The following is a 20066-nucleotide window of genomic DNA, read 5'->3' on the forward strand; positions in this document are numbered from 1 at the left end:
CTATCCTATCAGGTGTTTAAGATATCAAATATTGCATTTTCAATAAAAACTGCAGAAGAAAAATATTAATAAATGTGGATATCTACATAAAATGATATTATAAACACACTATCCTAAAAATCCAGCACCATATTTTAACACTAAAGCAGTCACTCACTCACAACAAATTGCAATCATAAGTGACAGAGTTAATTTCGGGTAAAATCAATGAAAATGGGGTATGCCGATAGCATAAAAATGAGATGTGATGGAGCAAATCTGAGATAAGATTTGGAATCAGCACCCTGAAATTAGTCTAAAACAGCTGCAAAAGTCCAGGCCAGAAAAACAATTTTTTGTTTGTTGACCAGTGTTATAATTATTACGAGTAAATCATTATTATCGCCACAAAGGATCGTAGGACTCTTTTTCCAGGAAGGTGCTGCATTGGGTTTTTATTTTAAGATATTTTCAGCCAATTATTGACGAGTTGTGTTTTTTTTCCCAATTGTGGAAACTGGAAAACCCGGAGAAACCCCCCAAAAGCCTTGCACAGGGTCGGAGGGGGGGGGGGCAACGCTCTATCCCCGTACAGATGGAATAAACAGATAGCGACGCGTCCACTTGCTGTGCTGCCTTCTCCTGGTGATCCATCAACCCTCGCTGCTGCCTTCACAGTGCCGGATTACAGGCAGCCACCACCACAGCCCGGAGATTTGATTTTTTTTCGTACCTTCCGATTACTCAGGCCTCCCGCAGAGAAGAGGTCACTGAACCCAAGTCAGTTTGTGCCGGATTGAATAAAAGATGATGTATAGGCGCGCGCGCGTATGTATGCGTGTGTCCGCGTACGCGAGTGTGTATGTGTGTGCGCGTGTGCACGTACGCACGTACGCGAGTGTGTGCGTGTGCACGTACGCGAGTGTGTGTGCGTGCGCGCGTGTGCGTGTATGTGTGTGCGTACGCATGTGTGTATGTGTGTGCGTACGCGAGTGTGTATGTGTGCGTGTGTGCGCGTACACGTACGCGAGTGTGTATGTGTGTGTGTGTGCGTACGCGAGTGTGTATGTGTGCATGTGCGCGTGTGCGTGTACGCGAGTGCGTGTACGCGAGTGCGTGTACGCGAGTGTGTATGTGTGTATGTGTGTGCGTACGCGAGTGTGTGTGTGTGTGCGTGTGTGTGTACACGTACGCGAGTGTGGGCGCGCATGCGGCAGAGAGTAGCGGTCGGCTTGCCACGAAATCGGCAATCCGAGTTCGATTCCCCACTCGCGAGCCAAACGCATCAATGTCGATTAACCGAACCGGTCCTGAGCCTCCCCTAGGCCAACTCGGCCTTAAATAAGTACCTGATGGGGGTGTGTAAAACATCACCACTGTGGAGGCTCAGGTGGGCCCGGGTGGGGTGCTGGCCAAATGGCCACCTCGTGTGCCGTGCCGGCCTAAATAGATGTCCGCAAACAGCCCCGACAGTCAGTGTATACACGCGCGTCGCATCTCACCAGGAAGCTCATGGCGCAAGCAAGCTGCTTGGCGACCTGCAACCGCCAGCTGAGCGCTAGCGCGGACTGGCGGTGGCGCTGCAGGTAGGTGTCCAGCGAGCCGAAGCGCACTTTCTCCAGCACCATGACATCTGCGAGCAGCGAGCGACGGACAGCACACACACTCTCTCCAGTCAAAGCGCCGTTCCCCCGGCCGCCGGTACGAACGCCGTCGCCTCTCTCCAAGTCCACAGCGTGGCCCAATCGAAGGCCCGACCCTGATGGAGTCTGGCCAGACTTTCCACAGTTGCTTGCCAGGCTCCGATTTCCGACTGCCCTCTCGGGCCGAATGTCAACAACAACAACAACGCCAGCCAGACTTCTTAGAACGTGGGAAAGTGCTTTTTTCCGTACTTTAGAAGCCAGAGAATGTATCAAGGACACATTCCTGAAGGTTACACCATGCACAAACAGCAAATAGTGTGCAGGGCGGATATTCGACGGTCGATTATGTGACGTTGTACTGCAAAACATTCCTCGCCCCACCCCCAACCTCTCCTTTCAATGCCCCCCACAAACCCTTTCCACCTCACACTGTGCCTTTCCTGTTGGGATTGTTGCCGCGTTGAACTATTCCCTTTCCGGTTTTTATTTTTTTATTTACCATACGCACGAGCGAGCGAACGGCTGAGCCAACAGCCGTCAGCATCCGCCCCGCGAATGTCGACTTTCCAATCCCAAGCGAGCACGACCTTAAAGCTGGCGACGGTCGGCAGCCGGCGTGGAGGAGGACGGAGGGAGGGAGGGAGGGAGGGAGGGGAGGGGAGGGGGGGGAGGGGAGGGAGGGAGGGGAGGGAGGCTCGCTGCGTCGTCGAGTTTGGCAACGCTCGCTCATCGCTAATCGCTCGCTCCCCGGCCACAAGGGTTCGTTCGAAGTCCGCCGTGAAGCCGTCGTGCTTGCTCTAAAGCGTGACTGATATGCAGCGCGGCAGACTGCCCGTGGCACCGCCAGTGGACAATTTCGATAGGAAGGAGGCAAAAGAAGACAAGGCGGTCGGGGGGGGGGGGGTGGCGGGAAATGTGCCTGTGCGTGACACGTCCGTGCGTGAGCGAATTTACGGGCGTGTGAACGCACGGGGGCGCGTGTCTGTGCGTCTGTCGTTGCGTCCGAGCAAGTGAATGGGTGTGGCGCTGAACAAACATTCCCAATCGTCCGCAGTCAGTTAAAGGGGAAGGCTATCATCTTTGTCTCAGTTTGCACGTAAGTGTACACACGCGTCGTCATCGGGAGCGGGGGGGGGGGGGCGGCACAGTGGCGAGCGAGTTCTGAAGCCGGTGATGCGAGTCCGATTCCCGCTCGCAGCCCGTGACTAACTATGTATGAACCTGTCCTGGGGGCCTCGCCTCGGTCAATGCAGCCTCGAATGAGCACCTGGTGCAGTGTGTAAACATCGCCACTCGAAGAGACAAAGATGACCGGGAGTTGTGTTGGCCACCCCACTCCCTCGTGTTCCGCGCGCCAGCCTTCAAAGGTGCTTGCTAACAAGCTCCTTGCCCCGACAGCCTGTCTGTGTAGGCTGCACGGGGGATGTTCGACTTTGTGTGCTTGTACGTGTGGATGCGCGGGGTGCTGTCTGGCCATTCTGTGCGTTTGCTCGCAACCCCTACGTCTTCATCGAGTCAACGAGACTCAAGAGGATTTTTTTAGTTCAGGATGTTGCCACGCTCAGATATGCCGTGGCCAATTTTTTTCTTTTTTACGACGACGATTTGCCGCGTGTGACAAAACGAGACCGCCCGGAGACAACCCACGCATACCCAGAAGATAACACCCGTAAAAGTATGCACAGATAAGAAATTCAATACTACAATACGACGTTTTGATTGCAACACAATCAACCCAAGCAACCAACGAATGCGAAAACAAACCTAGTAAACTTAGAAATGTAATGCAGTACAAAACAGAGTCGGCTAACACAACAGTCAACACACTACCTGGTTGATTACGTTCTTCCAAAGATTGCTAAATTTAGCAATCTGTTGTGTTAGCCGACTCTGTTTTGTACTGCATTACATTTCTAAGTTTACTCGGTTTGTTTTTTCATTCATTCTTACATGATGACGGTTGCTTGTGTTGCAATCGAAACGTCGTATTCTATTATTTAATTTATTTTCTTTCCACGTGACTTTGCCGAAAGAACCAAAGAGTAATTCCTGCAGCCAGGAAAGCTTCAAACCAAGTTTTATGCACAGATAGTCCACAAACGTATTTACAATCAACTACTGGGTCCGTCCGACCTGGGACACTTGAAGCCAGTGCACATCCACGATTCTCCCCATGTCCTGTCAATTTTTCCTCCAATTCACCAAACTACGGCCGTCTGAGAGGGCACACACGTGCATGTGCGCATGTGTGTGTGTGCCGCATGACGCGGGCGCGTGCAAGCGTGTCTGTTGCCATGCGTGCGCGTCACTCACGCTCATCTCCCCGCACGCACACCCCATGCATGTGCACCAGGTGCTTGTGAGAGAGCTGGCTCATCATGCTGGCCGCCTCCAGGAACGACTGCGGACACACACGCGGGATGGGGGGGGTTTGCAGGTGAGTGCGGAGGGAGACCGCAATAGCGGCGACCAAAACAAGGGGCGGAGATCGCCGCTCGCGATAAGCTGCCGTACGAGCCGGCGAAGCGGAAGCTCCGGGTACTCCCCCGCCCAAACTTTAAACTGTCCCGTGACACGCGGCTTTAAAAGAAGGCACGCACGCCTAGGCGCAGGCGGCTACGGCACATTTGATCAAAAGCAGTTTTGCCGGCTCCTTTCAGTCCGACTGTCTGTGCGTATCTTGGTGATGCGTAACGTCACACATGACGGTGGGGGAGGGGGGGGCTATATGGTCCTCGTGAAGTGCGAATTAAGTAAAGGTGCGGTCCTGCACCACTACCGGAAGGGCCTTCAGCAGAGGGAAAGCACGGTAGGGTGTCGCAGCACGGAATCGTTACTCTGTGCGATGTGTAAACATCAGTAGTGGGGAGACTACGGTGGCCCAGCCGTGGTGCTTTACAGGCAATCTTTGTCCTTGTACGTACATCTACACGTATATGAAGATTAAATCACGTGGAGGATTTTTGTGGTCAGGTATCTTTGCCTTTCTATATAGACGGTATATATACACACACACACACGGTAAACTGTCAAAAGATACGTTTCATGATATGCTCCCGGCCTCCGCCAACCCACGCCGACCAGCAGCAGCGACGAGCAGGGCAGGGCAGGGCATGTCATGACGACGTCTCGCGTGGCGACGAGGTTGATCAAAGCGAGGCGAGGTTTTTTTTTTGGGGTAGCGCGACGCTGGGACCCCCGCGGGTTGAGAGCGTACGACAAGATCACATCCAGCGGACCTCCGACTTCAAAGTGTTTTTTTTATCAAAAGCATTTCTCCATTCAGTTGCCGAAAGACAACAGCCACCGCCGCCGCCGCCACCACCGCCGCCACAACCTGCCCCAACACTCGCGCTCTCGACCGGCGTAGGTCAGTCGCCTCCTTGTAACTCATTTAGTCGCTCCTACCGCGGCCACCGTTCCCGTGGGCTTCACCCGTCGATTTCTCCACACGGTTTAGAGGACTCGGTCAACCAGACACCGACCGTTCCGTCCCGTCCAAGCTCGCTCAACGCGAGAAACGCGTTCCGCTCCCTTGCCGATTCCAACTGCGTTCGTGCCGTTTGTTACCGAGCCGACGCAGCGACCGTGCGTTTTAAGTCGAAGGGCGGTGGAAGGGTGGAGGGTAGGGAGTGGGGGGGGGGTCAGCGGGTAGGGGGTCAGAGGGTAAGGGGTCAGAGGGTAGGGGTCAGAGGGTAGAGGGTCAGAGGGTGAGAGGGTTTGGAAGGGTAGGGGGTCACAAGGTAGGGGGTCGGAGGATAGGGTGTCGAAGGGTAGGCGGTGAAAGGGTGGACGGTAGGGGGTGGGAGGGTCGGAGGGTAGGGGGTCAGAGGGTAGGGGGTCAGAGAGGGGGGGGGGATTGAAGAGGCACGGAAGGAGTGAGCGTACGCTAGCGGCGTCCTTCCTCCTCACCTCGGAGCAGTTGCGGTGCTGGCTGCTCAGCACCTTGAGGATGACGTCGACACGGCGCAGCTCGCCGTAGTCGCTCATCTCCTTGTGCACGCCCACGTAGAGGTCGGTGAGCGTGCCGCTGCCGATGTGGCGCTCCTGCACGCGCCGCAGCGCCGGGAAAAAAAAACTAAGACGAAGATCCCCCGTGTATAGCCCGAGACGAGTGCTGTTAGCGAGCACCTACGAAGGCCGGCACTGTGGCACACGAGGGGGTGGGTGGCCAGCACCACGCCCGACCGCCTTTGTCTCCCCAGTGAAGATGTTTACACACCACACCAGGTACTCATTTGAGGGTGAGTCGACCTAGGGGCGGGAGGCCCAGGATCGGTTCAGATAATTGTCAATGGTGTTGGTCGTGAGCGGGAATCGAACTCGAGTCACGGGTTCGTAATGCAGCGTGCTAACCGCTACAAAGACAAAGATCCCCTGTGTAGCCTTAACAGACTGCTGGGGCAAGTGCTGTTAGCGAGCACCTAAGAAGGCCGGCACGGCACACGAGGGGGTGGGTGGCCAGCACCACGCCGGGGTGCCAATGTTTACACGCGCACACACACACAGGTACACACACAGACACGCACACAAACAGGTGTACACACGGACAAACCCAGCAATCGCGCGTCGCCATCGCCGTGCATCGTCGTCCGTCTGTCCCAGCCCAGCCTTCGATTCTGATCACCGGCACGTTTCAACGATCCGCCCCCATCATCCATCCACGTTGACCGCCTCCCCCCCCCACCCCCCATCTGGATTACTCGCGTGTTTCAATTGTCCATCTGACCATACGCGACTTCCCATTCGCAAATTTTTATCGCTCGCCAACGTTGATCGCCCGTCAGTCCGCACCACCTCAATTAAAATGAAGCTCATGGAGCGCGAGGTCGGAGGCTGGCGAAGCAACAGAGCCCTGGCTACTCTCTCGTGCTACTGGCAAATAGAGACGAATTTACCCCTGGTACAAATCCTTCTACATCCCCATGTATTTATAGCCGAGTGAAAGCCCTCCGAGACATTGCATTGCCGAGCAAGAACTGGGTCACGATGATAACCCTGGGTCGCACCGACCACCTTGCTGTGGTTGCCATCGCGACGGCTGGACACTCGCCTGCCTCTGTCGGAGCTACGATCACCCAGCGACTTAAATCGGTGACCGACGTGGAAACCGCATCGCAACGGAAACATAGTGCAGGATGGAAAGTAAATGGAGCTTTCAACAACACGCGACAGAGGCGTGTAAAGCAAGCACTCAGTGCATTTTGGAGAACACCGTCAGCATTATCCGAAGAAGTGCATTATGGTCCTCTTGTCTGACGTCACCCAAACAGCCTATCAATTAGCACCGTTGGCTACGTTCAACGTACACACGTACGTACTTACCGTTGTCTATCCCTGCACCATTTCTGACCGCCAGTCGCGTCACGTTTGTTCAAATTTATTTCGATGGTCGCCAAACAGAATGCACTCGTTCACGAAACGCACATAGGCCGAGCGCTCCCCGCCCAGGGACCCGCACGGAACCGAACGAACGGAACGACAGCGACGCGCACGAGGCCCGCGGCTCTCCTCGGCCCGAGAGGCGCCGGCGTCGTACCTGCTCCAGGTTCTCGCTCCTCACTCTGTTGAACTGCATGCGCCCGACGCTGCGCTGCATCGTGGGAGAGCTCGGCATCTCCGACGCGTCGTTGCTCCGGACGATGAGCAGGTTAGACTTTTCTGAAAGACGCAAAAAAATGTCGGAATCCGTCCCAGAATGCCAAGCCGGCGGGGCTAGTGTCAGGTGATAACAAAACAAGCTCACAAAAATCACTCGAGGATGGCCTCACTTTTCAGATGCTTATCTCCCCCCTTCAAAGGCCGACGGTGACGCGCCTGCTTTTAGCCTCGGCGGCACGCTCGGTACGTCCCAGTCCCAGGGCTCGTGCGCGTCCCCGAAACGCGCACCCCCCCCACCCCCCCCACCCGCCCCCCACCCGCAGTGGAAACAACGGCGCAAGATTCTTAGATCCCCCGGCCCCCGCCGCCCGCCACCTCCGTCCCACCCAGCAGTGTGAACGTGTACATCACAGTTAGTCCACGATTCAGCAGTTGGTGGAGTGATGGGGTAAAGTGTGCGTACTCCCGCCTCCTCCAAGATGTTAGACCAGTGTGGACGACTTGGTCGAAAGACAGTGGTGTGAGCAATGCATCTCAGGGCTGCACCTTTACCATCTTCACCTTCGATCATTATTATTATTATAATTCGGCAGGAATCCCACAGTGTGACCCTTGACCATCTGGCGTTGAACAGCCGGGGCTCAGATCACGACACGAGCCGGATTGCTGGATTGCCGGATTGCCGAAATGCCAGAATGCCAGACCGCCGAACGACGGATTTCCAGATGGCCAGAATTCCAGATTCCTGAATTGTTGGGTTGCCAGAGCACCAGAGATCTGTTGCCACAGGATGCCAGATTTCCAGATCGTGGGAATTCCGGAACAGCGGAAGAAGGTGCGTCGCTGCCGCCGCCGCCTCGCCGTCGGGCCGTACCCTTGGGTCTGGGCGGGCAGCAGTGCGTGAAGCGGAAGGTGACCCCGTCGGAGCGGAGCGTCTCCGAGCGGTAGTACGCCACGAGCTCGGCCAGCGTGGGGAAGGAGCGCCGCCCGCCCACCAGCACGAACTTGGAGCCCTCCTGCCTCACCAGGCAGTGCTTGAAGTCGTTGTCCTGGCGCCGGACAAGGGGCACAACACGGCAGCGGAGGGATGGGGGGGGGGGTAAGAGGTCAAGCGATGAGAGCAGAGGGAGGAGAGAGAGAGATTTCGAAGGCAAATTCAACAGTTTTATTTTCAGCCACAATTAATTTTAAGGAGCGCGTCAGTAAGATGTGTGTCGTGCACCCTCCTCCACCCGACACGGCCAATTCATAAAGTTGTCAAGCGATGAACAAACGTGGCCACAGTTTATCGCTGCTTCAGGCGCGATCCGCACAACGCGAAAGAGTGGGCTACGGACGTTTCGCTAGTAGTTGCAACCAGCGTCATCAGGCAGGCACGTGTAACCCAACCGGGCGTGCGCCCCAACGTTCCACGAACCCGCAGGCACGGAAGTTCCACGCCGCGCGACAAGGCGAAGCGCGCGGGGTGGCGCCGTCTCTTCCGCGGTGTTACGCTGCGGCTCAGAACTATCGTGGGATCTCGACTGTTCACCCAGACAAGCCTCGCCGCGTCTCGAGACTCCTTCTCAGGAGGATGCTGCCAAGTCTCCGCAGTGTGGATGAGGCGCCAGTGTGTGTGTGTGTGGTGTCTCACCCGCGTCTTGTGGTGCAGTGGTTAGCGTGTTGATCTACGGACGCGGCTAAACCGAGGTTGATTCTCGCTCGCGACCAATTACAATGGCGAATATTTGAACCAGTCCTGGGCCTCCCCTAGGTCGACTCGGCCTTAATCGAGCACCCGTTGCGCTCTGCAGTAAACATCACCGCCGGGGCGACAAAGGCGTGCGTGGCGATGGCCACCCACCCCTCTCTCGCTCGTCGTGACGACCTTCATGAGGTGCTACATCGCCAGCGACACTTGCCCCCCTAACAGTCTGCCGAAGGCTACGCGGGGGATCTTTGTCTGAGTCTCACCCGCACGCGCACGCTGATGAAGAACTGGTGCGGCTCCTTGGGGCTGCAGCGCAGCACAAAGTGCCCATCCCCGTGCTCCAAGCGCCGGAGCTTCTGCACCGCAAAGTCGGAGCTGGCGGAGGGAATGGAGACACGTCAAGCGTCACACCACCGCCATCCCCACTATCACCCACCACCACCACCTCCGCCAAGACCATCATCATCACCACCAATCCCACTATCACCACCACGGCCACCACCATAATCACCACTACCACTCCTATCATTCCCATTATAACCACCAACCACCACCAGCCATCATCACCACCTCCATCATCACCACCCCCACCGCCATGGCCACCACATCCATCCTCCCCACCATCACCACCAACCACCACCACCACCACGGCAACCATCACCACCACCACTACTCCCAATCCTAATCACCACCGCCACCACCATCCCCACTATTCCCACTGCCACAGCCACCACCAATACCAATACCCGCCCATTCGCCTGTGCCAGGCCAGGTGCACTTTGAGGCCACGTGAAGTGTGGAAGGCTCCCTGACAGAATGAGCTCGGAACAGACCCAGGTTGCCATGGGTTGGCTGACTAACATGACTGGCAGATGCACCATCAGCTCTACGGCGCTCCGCTCGTTGTCGCGAGCGTCGCTCCTCTGCCCTCCGTCGTTGCTGGAGGGCGACGTTCATCGTCGTTGTTAACGTCCCTGTTCGTGTTGCTGCGGGGGTGGTGCAGTGCTGCGGACTTGGCGACCCGAGTTCAATTCGCGATCACGGATAACACCCGGAACCAATCAAGGGGGTCTTCCCCGAGGTCGACTAAGCCTCAAATGAGCAGCCCTGGTGCGGCGTGTTCAACTTCAGCGCTGGGGAGACAAGACTCGAGTTGCCCCGAGTAAACCCGCGAATGCGTGTCGCGGGAACGCGCGCGTGTCGTACAGGATTGGTCCGTGGCAGTAGTTGCGGCACAGCTCCACCAGCCGCGGCGGCGCCAGGTCCTTCCACATGTAGTGGTGAGCGTCGGCGGTGAGGCGGTAGTAGCCGTCCAGCAGGCAGATGGCCGACTGCGCCTCCTGCAGGGTCGCAAACTCCAGCTCCTGCGGGTCAAGGGGCGGACGAGCGGATCAGCGACACGTCACCGGGCCGGCAGCGCTGCACACGGCTGCTTCATCATCAGCAGCAGCAGCAGCGGTGCACACGGCTGCTTCATCAGCAGCAGCAGCAGCAGCGGTGCACACGGCTGCTTCATCAGCAGCAGCAGCAGCGCTGCACACGACTGCTTCATCATCATCATCAGCAGCAGCAGCAGCAGCGCTGCACACGGCTGCTTCATCAGCAGCAGCAGCAGCAGCGGTGCACACGGCTGCTTCATCATCATCAGCAGCAGCAGCAGCGCTGCACACGGCTGCTTCATCAGCAGCAGCAGCAGCGGTGCACACGGCTGCTTCATCATCATCATCAGCAGCAGCAGCGCTGCACACGGCTGCTTCATCAGCAGCAGCAGCAGCGGTGCACACGGCTGCTTCCGCAGCGATCCGGTTAGGTTCACCACTCGCACAGCCGGCACCAGCCCGCCAAACTGCACCACGCAAACGGCCGCCCACGCCCCGCAAAACCCCGAAACGCCGCCAAAGCCTTCCTCCTCCTGCCACCGCCGCCGCCACTTCTCCTCCTCGTGTCGTACCCCCCACCCCCCCCCCAGCCCCCCCCCCCCCCCCCCCAGCGAGCTCCTCGGGGAGTCTCGTAAACCCCGAACACGCGGAGACGAGCGTCACTCGTCTCCGCGTGTTCGGCGCGGCAGGGGAGCTGCCGCGCCGGCGTTAGGGTCGGCGGCGCGCCGGACAGAGGGCGCCGGTTCCGATAGATCTGCCGGCGAGACTGTCGATACGACGGGGGCGAATTTCTTAAAATCTCCCACCCCCTACTCCCCCGCCACTGCGCCTCTGTCCACCCAGCGGTGAGCGATGCAATGTGAGCAGTTCGAGTGAGGTGGGGTAAAGTGTGGGTACTCCCACCACCATCTATGATGTCTGGCCACCGTGCGGGCCGAGCCGAGTGCTGACACAGGAAGAGAGGCATCTTGCGTGTGCCAACCCGCCGATAATAGACCGGCCGGCGAACGTCCACGTAAACCAACCGTCACGTGTGTCACGTGCCACACACGTCATGAAATAGCGAGTCCGAGCGCATAGTTCAGGCATGACTTGCAAAGTGTTGCTGTCGTAACGCAGGGCTGGGTGAACCGAGGTTGAACTCCACACGGCTTCACAGTATATATTACTCTATATTAATTACTGTGAACCCAGTGACCGGAGTTTTATTACCGATAATGGCTAAAATTAGTGGCGAGTGATATCTTAACTGGTGCTGCGTCTTCCTCCTTCACCAAACCCCACTGACCTCCGTGATGATGTCCGGCCAAACAACCCCCGTGACCTACACGCTGCGTGGGAGTCCTTCGTCCAGCAGCGGATTGACCAGGACCGTGGCCCGCTATCAATTCGGTTAAATCGCGAATAAATTCCCTTTTGCGTTCATCCGTTTTTGCTCCGCTTTTCTCGAGCGTTGTCGGTTGAACTTCGCGCTGTCGACACGTCTGAGCAAGGGCGCGACTCCGAACCTGGATGCAACGAAGACAAACGCGGCTTCACGCGCCGACGCCGCCGTGCCGTGAACGAGCTGTCGGCACGCCGGGGGGGAGGGTGGGAGGGGCTTTGCGATCCAAAGGGTCGCCGGTGAGATACCACCTCCTTGCGGGCGGACTGGAGTTCTAAACGACGGTGGCAAGTTTCTAGAATCTTCGAATCCCAGCCGCGTCTGTCCAGGGGGGGGGGGGGGGGTATGTAAATAGGCAACGTTTCGGGCAATGGCCCTTCAACAGGAGCAGCGGGCCAGAGAGAAGCGGCGTTGTCGACTGCAACGCGTCGAGTCTTTTTGTTACTTTGCACTTTTGCACCACTGCCAACACTGTATGACAAATGTGTCAAGTGTGCAAATGTCGAGGGGTGGGGGGAGTGGGGGGGGAAGGGAGGGGAGGGGAGGGGGCTCCATCCACTGCAGCTCCCGCTACTCGGCCGGCAGCGCCGCCTCGGCCGTATACTTCCTCGTTCACGAGCGGCACCTGCCTGCCTCGCGCTGATTAGCGTCCCGGAAACGCGCGCCGGGGGTACGGAGAGGGGAAAACGGAAAAAACCCCAAAGGTCGCCGTCTCCCTATCGGCGAGCGGCAGCGGCGGCGGCGGCAAGCGGTACCTGCCCCAAGACAAAAATGGCGAGCACCCGCACCAAAGATCCCCCCCCACCCCCCCCCCCCATATAAGGTTGTAAAGCATAACCTCAAATTATCTTTTTTTACCACGTAAGGCCCACTGAGCTACGTAGCTCTTTGTCAGACGCGACCTGGCCGCAAGTGATTGCTCAAACAAAAGCGGCTTCTCGCGTGGAAATTTACAGCTGCCAAATAGTCTCAACGCGTGACACTGAGTCTCAACGCGGAGGGAAAAACCGGAGGACCCGGAGAAAAATCCACGCGACCACAGAGAGAGAGAGAGACACGCAAACTCCAAATACACATGCGTCAGGGGTCAGGATCGAATCCACAACCTCCTGTAAACCAACCAGGCGAGGTGGTTATAACACCAGGCTGCTGGGGCAAGTGCTGTGCCTACGAAGGCTGGCACGGCACACGGATTAGACTAGCCGCGCTGGCGCCGGGCCCGGCGAGGGAGGAACGCCGGCGCTTCTCTCGCCCTCCCCCGCCCCGCGTCACCGTTCGCCGCCGGCTCGCACAATGCTGCAGCGTCGGCAATAACGGGCGCACACGCTGGCGGGCGAGGGGCGAGCGGGCACGAACCCGTGGGGGTGGTTTTGGCTTCTGGGTTGCCGACATGCGATACACGTGCGTGACGCGCACGTGTGTGGAGAGCGAAACTGGCTCTGTGACGGGCACGGATGAGGTTGCCCGAAGTTGGCACGGTGTGCCCACAACCGCTCTCTGGTGGCGTGAGGCCGGGCGGGGGGAGGGGGGGCGGAGGTGGTGTCGCTCGCCGCACAGCGCACACGACTCCGTAGCCGGCTGCTGCTGCTGCAGCTGCTGCAGCAGCTGCTGCTTCAGCTGCTGCTGCTACTGCGGCTGCTGCTGCTACTGCTGCTGCAGCTGCTACTACTGCTGCAGCTGCTACTGCTGCTGCAGCTACTGCTGCAGCTACTGCTGCAGCTGCTGCTGCTTCAGCTGCTGCTGCTACTGCGGCTGCTGCTGCTACTGCTGCTGCAGCTGCTACTACTGCTGCAGCTGCTACTACTGCTGCAGCTGCTACTGCTGCAGCTACTGCTGCTGCAGCTACTGCTGCAGCTAGTGCTGCAGCTGCTGCTGCAGCTGTTGCTACAGCTGCTGCTGCAGCTGCTGCTACAGCTGCTGCTGCAGCTGCTGCTACTGCTGCTGCAGCTGCTGCTACAGCTGCTGCTGCTGCTGCTTCAGCTGCTGCTACTGCTGCTGCTGCTTCAGCTGCTGCTACTGCTGCAGCAGCTGCTGCTACTGTTGCAGCAGCTGCTGCAGCTGCTACTACTGCTGCAGCAGCTGCTGCTGCAGCAGCTGCTGCTGCTGCTTCTGCAGCTGCAGCAGCTGCTGCTTCTGCAGCTGCAGCAGCTGCTGCTTCTGCACCTGCAGCATCTGCTGCTGCTGCTTCTGCACCTGCAGCATCTGCTGCTGCTGCTGCTTCTGCACCTGCAGCATCTGCTGCTGCTGCTTCTGCACCTGCAGCATCTGCTGCTGCTGCTTCTGCACCTGCAGCATCTGCTGCTGCTGCTGCTGCTTCTGCACCTGCAGCATCTGCTGCTGCAGCTTCTGCACCTGCAGCATCTGCTGCTGCTGCTGCTGCTTCTGCACCTGCAGCATCTGCTGCTGCTGCTTCTGCACCTGCAGCATCTGCTGCTGCTGCTTCTGCACCTGCAGCATCTGCTGCTGCTGCTGCTTCTGCACCTGCAGCATCTGCTGCTGCTGCTTCTGCACCTGCAGCATCTGCTGCTGCTGCAGCAGATGCTGCAGCAGCAGCAGATGCTGCAGCATCTGCTGCTGCAGCATCTGCTGCAGGTGAGTAACGTGGTCACTGCTGACCGAGCGGCTGCGGGTCACGCTTTCCCGCGACCCCGCACCGGCCACCCATGCGAAACCCCAGCGCGCTACTCGCACACCCCCGATGAGCGCGGTTGGCTACGTACGGTGCGAAGGAAGTTCAACGTACACACACACACACACAGGAAAGGGGGCGACGGCTCTCGTGCATTGCCACGTGACCAGCCCCGTTGCTTGTAGAATGCTCTCAAGCCCGGGAGCTGAACTTGCGGCCGCAGTGCCGTTTAGACCACAGACTCAAAAAGAGTTGAACATGCGGCCGTGCCATCCGGCTGGACAAGGCCGGGAGCAATGAACGTGCGGACGCGTTGGTCAAATGACATGCACACGAGGCACATGGATGGGCTTCGCGCCTTGCTGCTGCTGTCAGTAGCAGAGCAGCAGCAGCAGCAGCACACCCTTGCACGCCGCTGGCTTACGAGTTAACACACCCTGCACACGGCGGAGCTTTCTCCTCGTGCGCGCAGAGCTCGCTCGACGCGAATTACTGCTGCCCGAGAGACTTCGCTTCCGCAAAGGGGTGGGAGGGGCAAGGAAATGGGCGCTTGGCCATGAATAGCCCCAACCGTGCCGGGTCGTATGGCGCCCGTCGCGTTAATAATAGACCGTCCCCAGCACTCCGAAGCAATAAACACGCGTTTGGGGCGAGCTACCCCCCCCCCCCCCCCCCGCTTGCCCTCGAGCATCCGCTCCGTCGATCGCCGCCTGGGGCTCGCCCGGACTGCTCGGGCTCGTCGAGATAGAAGTTCGTCCACCCCGCTGGCGCTGCCGCGCAAACAAAGTGTAATTCAAGTCGACGTCCCCGTGAACGAAATGTTTTAAGTCTGCATTTTAATTTTTGTGGGTGGGGAGGGGCAGGAGGAAGGAGGAGGGCGGGGGGGGGGGGGGAGGACATCGCCGATTAGAGAGCAAGGCCCCGGGGCACGATGCTTCTGCCCGGTGACCCCTGCGGGCGCTCACCTGACCTCTGTCCGTGAGCCGCCAGCCCCCCCCCCCCCCAGGCTTTTTTACTTGACGGCGACCCAAAGAGACCCGCGTGACGGGGGCCTCGCTCGCAATCCAAAGCGAGTTTCTCGCTCGCTTGGACACAGAGGGCAAAGGCAGCGGGCTCATCTCCCCGCTTAGAGCCGTGCACATTCCACATTCCTATGGTGGGTGGCAAGTCTGTCCCCCACAGGACGTCCACTTTTTGGACTTGACTCCGTGGTGGATGATGGGGCCGATTCAACACCCTCCAAAACAGAACTCGCAACCCCTGTCACTGCGTGCCTGCTGCCTGGGGGCACGACGCGGTCAACGTTGAACGAACGTTAAACGCTAAACCAAACGAGCAACTCCACGGCCCGAGTGTGTCTCCCGTGCGTTCCACTCTCAACCCATGTACGACCAGAAGCAGCGGTGCCCATCGCCGAGTCCGTACCCGTTGAATCTTGCCCCCCTCTCCAGCTGGTATCAAACATTCCACCAAATATTTTTTTCAGCATTTTTCCCCCAATTTAATGCCGACTGCGCGATAATGAGACGGAAAAGCGCAAACCCATCTTTCGCATGGGACAACGGGCCCGCGGAAGCGGATACCGCAGAACAGCGTACGTAGCCAACCACGCTAATCGGAGGTGCAGCAATTAGCACGGTTGCCTTTAAAGCGACCTTCTACTTGACGTCACGGGGCCGGCCCTGTGTGCCGGCCAGCAGCCTGGCAGCCCTCCCGCCCGCCACACCACGCGTCGCTCGAAACGAAGCAGCGGCCCTCGACACCAGCGCGGAGACGGCACGGGTGACTAGCGGGAGCGCGGACAGCTGGGAGCGCGGACAGCCGGGAGTGCTGCCATGCTGCTGGCTTCTGGTGCGCGCCCCCGGGTGGTGTCCGCCGTGGGAGCGTGTGAAGCGCAGCTCTTGAGGTCCCTCCGCCGCGTGTGAAACTCTTTATCTCAAACCCGCACGCAACGTCCCGGCCGTGGGTAACCGTCGTGGGGGTAGGGTGGGTGGGGGAAGGGGTGGGGGCAGAGGCGCAGTGCCACCCAACCCAAAGCGAGGTCACGGCGGCAGCCCCCCTGGTGGGGGCCCTGCAGGCTCGTTGTGACCCCCCCACCCTGCTTCCGTCCAGTTGAAAAAGGTTCCCTCGCGAGACGACGGAAGGTGTCGACGACAAATCGAGATGTGCCGAGACGAGAGAACAGAGATGTGGACGAGGCAGCGATGCAGACTAGAGACGGACGTGGATCCACAATGCAGATTTTGTTACGAATCAAAATTCTATTTCATCTACGATGCAGTGCCCCCCCCCCCCCGCCCCCTTGAGCTGCTTGGGTGCCCGAATTATTTTATTGGTTGGCTTGGGCCTAACAGGCACCATCCGGGCACGGGGCGCTCCGCGCTCGCTTCACGGAAGGCCCCGTGGCGCAACGTCCCAAACGCTCCCGCCGGGGGAGCGACGAGGCCACGGAGACCGAGAAACGGTGGCGGCGAAGGCTCTCAACTGCCCCCCCCCCCCCCCTCCCGTGCGTCATCGTTGGGCCTTTCCAGAAAACGCGCTGATGCGACCGAAATTTGCGTGCGTGTCGCGCGATCCCACCGCCGTGTGTCACTTCCTCCATGCCCCACCACCCCCCCGCGGCCAACGGGCACCGAGCGGTGGGCGAGGTGCCGGGCTACGCCACCGCCGTCGCCGCACCGCGGTGGTTAGGGAGCGGGGTTTTACGTGCGGATGCGTAGGTCGCTTTGCCCTTTTCTATTTCCTCGACCGCCGAGCGGCAGGTGGGAATTTTGGGGAAGTGGGGCCTGGATTTGAAAGTAAAACACTGAACTTCTCGTCATTGCAAGAAAAAGAAGAAAAAAAAACTTCCCTTCACCTCCCACCGCCCCGAAGGCCCACGCTAAACTGTACCCCGTCATCAACGCTGTGAACTACCCGTGCGTCGATTACCGGAGCGACGCTCGTTCAGCCGGACCCGTCAAGACTCGTATTTGATGCGGGCGTCCTGCACGCCAATCGCCGTCGTCGCCGTCGGTCGCGTGCCCCTCCCCGGCCCGAGCGCAGAGCGGTCCCCACGGGACGACGCCGCCAGGCGGCCCGGTAACCCCGAGCGCGCCGGCACGCCGGGGAGGGGATGGGGAGGGGGGGACGGTGCTCGACTTCGGCCTCCGCGTCGACCGCGGCGATGCCCCCGAGGTCGGCCGCAGCGGCGGAGGGGTTTTCTTGACGATGGCTCCATCACGCTGCTCGGTGTTGGTTTGGCAAAAGGCTCGGAGCGGCGTAGACGCAATGCGGTTTACCGTACGGCCCAGCACTAAACCACAACGCGGGCCCCCGCTAACACCTGTTACGCACGGCGGTCGCCCATCCGTGCCGCTGTCCAGGCTCAAACCTGCTTAGCTTCCCGGCTCCGACGAGACCGGGCGCAACTGCGTCCAATTTGGTCAACATTGACAAGCCTTTTGCGTTCTATTCCTCTCAGCCGCCACCACCGCCGCCACCACCGCCGCCGCGTCGTCGTCGTCACATCGTCGTCGTCCCCGCGACGCTCTGTGCATGCTTTGTGCTGATCCTCTTCCCCTCTGCATCTTCCCCTATTTTTCTCCCCATGTGTTTTGCACTTCCCGTCTCGTTTTGCAACTCTGGCGTCCAAGAAGCGACAAGTAATTCGCAGCCTCTTGCCGCTCCACTGCTGGATGAGAAGGCATCAACCCTTCCCCCATCCCCGCCCGCCGTACGGCATCGGCGGTGCCCAGGAACCGGTCCGGGTCGTCGGGTTCGTTGGATAATTATAAACGGCAGTGGAGCACCGCCTTAATGCTCGTTTGAGCAGGATAGCACGTGGACTTGTGCACCGAGTGGCCTTTAAAAGGTTTGCCTGCGCGTGCATATGCTACGTCTCGCTGGACACCCGGTACTCCCTTGCATACGAGATGTGAATCCATCACGGGGATTTGCGAGTTGAAGTGGGTGTGGGGGGAGGAGCGTCGGTGCGGGGGGGGGGCTCTCTCCACCCGGCGGAGTAAACTCGCGCGCGGCGAGCGTGACAGGCCACCGAAGCCAAAACAACGCAAACCCCGTGAACTCGGAACATAGAGAGACCAAACAGGTTCTGGGGCGCAGTGGCGGGGGTGGAGGAGGAGGAACATCTGCCGTCGTGCCGAAATACGGAATTCCTCGCTCGGAGTCGCACCCTTTGTTCAACCGCACGACGCAGCAACAGAGTCGGCGTCGTTGCTTGATCGGGGAGAGAGCGCGGGTGCCGATTGAAAGCGACCCACGCGCTTGCGTCGCGTGCGGTGATCGGAGCGGCTGTCGCGAGCGCCCGCGGTAGTTTCTCGTGCGTGTCCGTCATGCGCGTGGCTCGTTGCTACGAGATCCCGGCAGCCGCTAGAGGCGCTCTACGAGTGGCAGCGGAGTCCGGGATTCAAGCGCGGCAGCGAACGGCGCAAGAATTCATCGAATCCATGGGCAGATAGCCCCGTAGCGGTTGTCCACCGCAATTTTCGTCATTCGCTTTCCTCCGTCTTGTGCCAATATGCCCCCCCAAGCAGTGCCACATCATTCTGGCACCGATCTTTTCCGCAATGTTTTTTTTTGTCAGCATCTTAATTCCGAGCGAAGCATTTGCAAACCATCCCGAGATTCCGTGGCGTTCCTCCTCGCGTAGCCACGCGACACCGCGCCCCGCCGACAGGCCGCGCTGCGAGTGAGCCGCGGCAGGAGGTGCGTCGCGCGCGAGCGGCCCGGCCACTGACCATGGGCTTGCAGTCCTGGCGGTTGATGGTGACGATGCAGCCGTCCTTGGGGGTGCAGGCCGCGTGCATGCTGATGTCCGTGATGGCCGAGAAGTCGCAGAACGTCTGGAAGGGCATGGGGGTCTGCGGAGCGCGACAAGGCGGTCGGGGAGGGAGGTAGGGGGAGTGGTGGGGGGGGGGGATGTTAGTTTACGACTCGGCCTTGAACGTTTCACACTTTGGAAGACTTTTACGAATATTTTCTGGACGTTTGGGATCCACGCGGCGTCGCGTATTTGCGCGCCGCCGGGGCTTGCAAGCGGCAGCGCCACGGTGCCACCGATTCCCGCGGGAAAGCAGCCAGGGGTGACGTTCACATCGGTCCAAATTTCACGTCCACACGTCTGGAACTCGCGGATTTTTCGCGAGCGTTTCCCTCGCTCGTCGTGCGCGCAGCCCCACTGCCGGACAAGGACCTGCCCCCCCCCCACATGCCGTGCTAGTTGTGGCGAGCCATTTGACCATACTTCACCACACTGGTCCGTGCTGTTGGTTTCGTGAAGCACTTCAAAACCACTCTGAGCTGCTAAACCAAGCGTTTTTATACAAGGTCCACTGAGCGATGACAATATGTAACACGATTTTTGTTCCTGGGTAGTAGGTGTTATTTTCTAATTGCTTATGCTTCAAAAGTTTAGTAAATGGCTATTATTCCCCACAAACTTTGCTTTTGTGACCAAGACTTTATGTGAACGAAAGACACAAATGCACACCGCGTTTTCTCATTGAAAATAGATACATTTCAAAATATCACTGTCTTGGTCACAAAAGCAAAGTTTGTGTGGAACAATAGCCATTTTTCTGTACTTTTGAGGCATAAGCAATAAGGAAATAACACTTACTAGCCAGGAACAAAAAAAAATTTGTTACACAGTGTTATCGCTCGCCGCTGATGTTCGTCCGGAATCAAACTCAGGCTGCCGCACGCTCACACCACCGCGCCCCCGCTCCTCTGCGAGATTTTCACGCATCCTCCGTTT

The 20066-nt window shown here is 58.7% G+C and overlaps 1 protein-coding gene across 1 annotated transcript in view; it reads right to left on the bottom strand.

Moving 5' to 3' along the window:
• The window catches only part of LOC133350099 (tyrosine-protein kinase JAK2-like), a 95430-nt gene that overhangs the window by 14579 nt on the left and 60785 nt on the right, over positions 1–20066 (bottom strand). The window contains exons 7-14 of the mRNA XM_061564124.1: positions 19048–19170; positions 10123–10280; positions 9180–9291; positions 8101–8275; positions 7165–7286; positions 5538–5672; positions 3939–4026; positions 1482–1612 (exon numbers count right to left, since the gene is read on the bottom strand). Coding sequence (XP_061420108.1) covers positions 1482–1612; positions 3939–4026; positions 5538–5672; positions 7165–7286; positions 8101–8275; positions 9180–9291; positions 10123–10280; positions 19048–19170 — 1044 coding nt within the window. The remainder of the gene's footprint in view (positions 1–1481; positions 1613–3938; positions 4027–5537; positions 5673–7164; positions 7287–8100; positions 8276–9179; positions 9292–10122; positions 10281–19047; positions 19171–20066) is intronic.

Source organism: Lethenteron reissneri, chromosome 4 (assembly GCF_015708825.2).
Source record: "Lethenteron reissneri isolate LAM-NWPU_2019-01 chromosome 4, ASM1570882v1, whole genome shotgun sequence".
Classification (NCBI taxonomy): domain Eukaryota; kingdom Metazoa; phylum Chordata; class Hyperoartia; order Petromyzontiformes; family Petromyzontidae; genus Lethenteron; species Lethenteron reissneri.